The sequence below is a fragment of the Chrysochloris asiatica genome, unplaced genomic scaffold (genome assembly GCF_000296735.1).
Source record: "Chrysochloris asiatica unplaced genomic scaffold, ChrAsi1.0 scaffold00187, whole genome shotgun sequence".
Taxonomy (NCBI): domain Eukaryota; kingdom Metazoa; phylum Chordata; class Mammalia; order Afrosoricida; family Chrysochloridae; genus Chrysochloris; species Chrysochloris asiatica.
Window position 1 is genome coordinate 2976236 of NW_006408705.1, and position 4901 is coordinate 2981136.

The 4901-nt window shown below is 42.3% G+C and overlaps 1 protein-coding gene across 1 annotated transcript in view; it reads right to left on the reverse strand.

Annotated features, from left to right (window-relative positions):
* Positions 1-4901, reverse strand: part of MGST2 (microsomal glutathione S-transferase 2) — a 51361-nt gene that overhangs the window by 42251 nt on the left and 4209 nt on the right. Inside the window, exon 2 of the mRNA XM_006872234.1 lies at positions 987-1086. Within this exon, the coding sequence (XP_006872296.1) occupies positions 987-1086 (100 nt within the window). The remainder of the gene's footprint in view (positions 1-986; positions 1087-4901) is intronic.

The window sequence follows — 4901 nt, forward strand, 5'->3', positions numbered from 1 at the left end:
TAACCACTAAGCTACCAGAGCTCCTTGTGTTGATAGTTGATCCAAAAAGAATAAAGTCCTTGACAACTTCAATCTTTTCTCTATTGATAAGAATGTTGTTTATTGGTCCAGTGGTAAGGATTTTTGTTTTCTTTACATTGAAATGTAATCCATACGGAAGGCTGTGCTCTTTGATCCGAGGTCTAAGTAGCAACATAGACATAAAGACAATGAGCACCAACAGGAAAAGCTAGGCATTGTGTGATGATCGAGGAGCCCCGGTGACACTACGCTGCTAATGATTAGGTCAGCAGTCAAAGCACTAGTCACTCTGCTGGAGATCCATGAAGCTTTCTGCTCATGTAAAGATTTGCTGTTGTTGTTGTTAAGTGCCTTCAAGTCAGTTCTGACTCATTGTGGACCCTATATAGGATTTCCAAGGAGTAGGTAGGTTTGATCTGCCAATATTATGGTTAGCAGTCCCGTGCTTATACTGTGGCACCAAACCAGGACTCCCTGTAAAGATTTACAGGCTCAGAAACTCTCTAATTGTTGTTGTGAAGTACTGTTGCATCAATTCTGACCCATAGCGACCCTGTATAGGGTTTCTGAGGAGCAGCTGGTGAGCTTGAACTGCTGATCTTGCAGTTTCAAACAGCTTTGCAGTCTGGTGCATTGGCCCACAGCACGGAATCAACTCAGTGTTAGTGGGGTTGGAGTTGGCTTTGGATCTGATGACCATAGAGATAGAAACATCTACAAAGCCAGGAATTGCAAGCATTGTCAGCTGCTATAAAGCTAAAATAGACAAACAGACAAAGAAGAACCTCCCCCAAGGGCTATACTCCTAAATATGAGAATATCAATTTCTGCTCTTCAATGCTACCCCCTTGTGGTATTTCTGCTACAGCAAGACTAGGGAACTAAGGCAGATACAAATCTGGAAGCTCTATATTCACACATTCCTTTTCCCAAAATTTTAATGAAATTTTCTACTGTGAACTTACTGTGCACGGTACACTCTCTCAAACTCGGGTGACCCGGTAACTGCTGGAGGAATAATTTTGTATTTTAATCTTGCCTTTCCGACCTGGAAAGCAAAATAACCTGCAAGTAAAGAGGAATTTTTTTTTTTTAGTCATTAGGAAAATGAAAATTAAACCACAGTAAGATACAGTACACACCTACTGCTGTTGTTAGGTTCCATCCATTGGGGTTCCTATGTTTAACAGCAACCCTATGTAGAAGTGTTGTTATTATTGTTAAGTGCCAGCAAGTCGGTTTTGACTCATAGCAACCCTGTATAGGGTTTCCAAGAGTGGCTGGTGGGTTTGAACTACCACCCATGTGGTTCTCAGTCCAGTGTTGATCCTACAGCCCCATACCAGGAGTCCCTGTATAACAGTATTAGAGTTTAAATTCAGAGCACTTGGTTTTTGGAAAGCTACTGTTTACAGTGGGAGTTCTAAATCCATTTTGAGTCTGATATAAATTTAGCCTCCATTGAGCTCTATCTGACCACTAACCTGCAGTGTAAAGACCTTTAACCAACACTTGCATCTTCTGTTTCTGAACTCAGTACTTCTCGCCTCCTGTCCTATTTCCCTTAATTAACTTCTGGGATCTATTCTTTTCCATTCAGGTTATTTCTTCCAGGTTCAGCTCCTTACCAGTTCTTTCCAACACCACTCTCTTGTCTCACTTATTTTAGTGCCCCAATATCCACTTCCTGCTTGCAATACTTTAAGAATAGTGACATTTTAAACTCTATACCTAGTTTGTAGCTCCATCTCTCACTGTGTGTTACACTATTAGGGGTGATGTGTTTCCTCCTGAAACAGGATATTATCTCCCTTCCAACAAGAAGCCAGTAAATATTGGACCTGGTTTAGAAAGGGCTCTCACAGCAGGTTGCTGCCCTCCCCTAATCCCCCTTTGCTGCCAACAAGCTGTTGTTTAGGATTTAAAAGCTGTGGCTGAACATCTGAAGTGTGTGAATGCTTATGATCAGATTGTTTCTCATTCCAACTGCAGTCACCTCTCCTGAAGTCTGAGAGAGTAGACAGGATGTGAGAAGAGTGAGATGGGGGCATGGTGGCTTCACCCCTAAATACTTGCTGGGCAACTGAAGTCTGGAGGGGCCAACGCTCATTGGTCCAGTTGGAGATGGAAAAGAGGAGTCCTGGTGTGGCGCTGTAGGATAAGCGCTCGATCATAAAGTTGGTTTGAACAGCAAGGTCAGTGGTTCAAACTTACCAGCCACTCTTCAGAAACCCTATATAGGGTTGCCATGAATCGGAACTGACTAGACAGCACTTAACAACATTAAGGGGAACACTAGGACGTGGCCATTCCAGATACTGTTATTTCTAATTGCTTCTACCCTGCTATATAGCCTTGGAAAAAACACTTGGCAAGACTTCTTGTTTCCCTCTATAAAATGGAAACAATGAAAGACACGTGCTCATAGATTTTTAAGTTAGCAATGGCCCAAGAACCTAGAACTTCAAAGTGAAGTTCAAGCACTGAAAGTGCTTCATTCTCTAGGCTACGGACAGCAGTCTCACATCAGCAAATGTGAAGGATGAATTTCAGTAAGTGAAACATGTCTTACAATTCCATGTTTCCTCCAGCTTTTTGAAACCCTCTTGTATTAGTAGTTGTCTAATCGGCCCCATGAGAGGGTTCTGGGTGCTCAGATTCCAGCCCCAAGGGTGGAAACCCCTGTCTGTTCTCTCAGGTCAGGAGTCTATCACTGGCACAACATGATGAGGGTGGGAAGATGATTTCATCTTTCTTTCTGGAGAGCTTCCATTTTATTTCCTTCTTTGTTGTTGTTATTGGTAAATGCCATCGAGTCAGTTCTGACTCATAGTGACCCTATATAGGGTTTCCGAAGCTGTAAATCTTTTCAGGAGCAACTAGAGGAAAAAAGAAGAGATAAAAAAAGGATAATCCACTACAATTTGATGGACTTGACCTATACTTATGGATGTAGTAGCTCAAAAGAGGAAACGAATCTTTATAACGAGGATCATACCCACCCCTTCAGTACACAGGGTAGACAGGGATGGGCAACTTAAACATTGGCTACCCAAAATGGGGGTGCTACAAAGGCACGAAGTGACTGACTTACAAGCTTTCAAGAGGGAGGGTTTCAGAGGGTATAGGGAAAGGTAGAATCTCCACTGAGTGGTTCCCAACCTGTCCAGAAGGGGCTGGTGAAAGGAAATGGAGATAAGACTCTTGTGGTTCAATAGTGAATAATTGCTATCAGGACTGATTATGAGTGTTGCAAATATAAAAGTAGACATTTTGTAACAAAATGAGAGGAGTGGTTGATCTGACAGTCTAGAAGCAGAAGACCCCAGGACCATCAAGTGAGAAGAGTGGAGTGTGGGACCCTATCCAGAGAAGCAGAGACACCAAAGATGGAGGAAGAGATGATGACGTGGAAAGATGGAGCGGCTGGGGACTCTGGATTCAGGGTAGGAGAGGGGCTGAGGGGTGTGCCCTTTGGTTGTTTGAATGGTTGTATATTCCTGAGTGCTTCGGTGTACAACCAAAACAAACAGACAAACAAAACAAAAATGCTGTTTAATGCTGATGCATGGAGGAGATTGTAATCATTGTAATGAAACGAAATATGATAGGATGAAGGTAAAGTTGATGTCAACCAATTCACAATAAAAAATAAAATAAAAAAAAGTAAGTGGAAGAAGCAGAGACAAAAGTAGATACCACATCAAAAAGACAAAGAATAAAGACCATCCCTGGGAGCATGGTAGCTCGACAGAATAACCATTGGTATGTGAGCCACAAGGTCAGCAGTTCGAGGCCACCAGCTACTCCATGGAAAAAAATGAGGCTTTCTTCTCCTGAAAAAGATTTAAAGCCTAAAAAACCCTATACAGGGTTGCTGAGTCAAAACCAATTCTAAGGTACTTAACAACAACAACAAGGACCATCCATAAGAGTCAACGGAAAGAACTCCTTCACATAAAATTAGCACCCTGAATTCAGACGTCCAGCCTCCCACATTGTAAGAGAATACATTTCTGTTTGTGAAAGCCATCCACTTGTGGTATTTCTGTTTTAACCAATCTAGAAAATTAGTGAACTTGTCAAAGACTTGCAACCACAATCAATGTTCATGGAAGCAGTAGTCACAAAAGCAAATGATCTATTGCATTAGTCAAATCTGGTGCAAAAGAGTGCTTGCTTTAAAGTGTCCCAAAGCAAAGATGTCTCTCTTAGTTCTCCAGGTTTGAGAATTAAGGTGTGCCTGATTCAAACCATAGTATTTTCAATTGCCTTAAATGAATGTCAAAGTTGGACAATGAACAAGGAAGGTCTGAGGGTAATCGATGCATTTGAATTATATGCTGTCAAAGAATATTGTAAGTACCATGGACTGACAGAACAAACAATCTGTCTTGAAAGAAGTACAGCCAGAGTGCTCCTTAGAAGCAAGAATGGTAAGACTTCATCTCTTGTACTTTGGACCAGTCCCTGGAGAAGGACATCATGCTTTGAAAAGTGGAGGGTCAGCAAAAAAAAAAAAAAGAAGAAGGAAGAGGGTTCCCTCAGTGCAAACCCCTTTCCAAGACTAAGACCTAAGACACAATGGGAATACACTCTCTGATTGGTGACCACACTCAACACCGATAAGGGGAAGTGAGGGGAAAACAGCAATGAAGCGGTGAGCTAAGCCCTACAACATTCAATAGACTTCTGTGAACCCGGGTGAAGATCTGGTTGGCCAGCAGTGTGGCAAGATCTGGGGACTCTTGGGCCCAGAGTCAGTGACATAGCCACAGAAGACTAGAGTGGAGAGTGAAGCATCCAGCTGATAAGAAGAGAGGGCATACGCATAAGAACACCCACACTTGCAGATAATACCCACTTATCCTGGCTTCAGT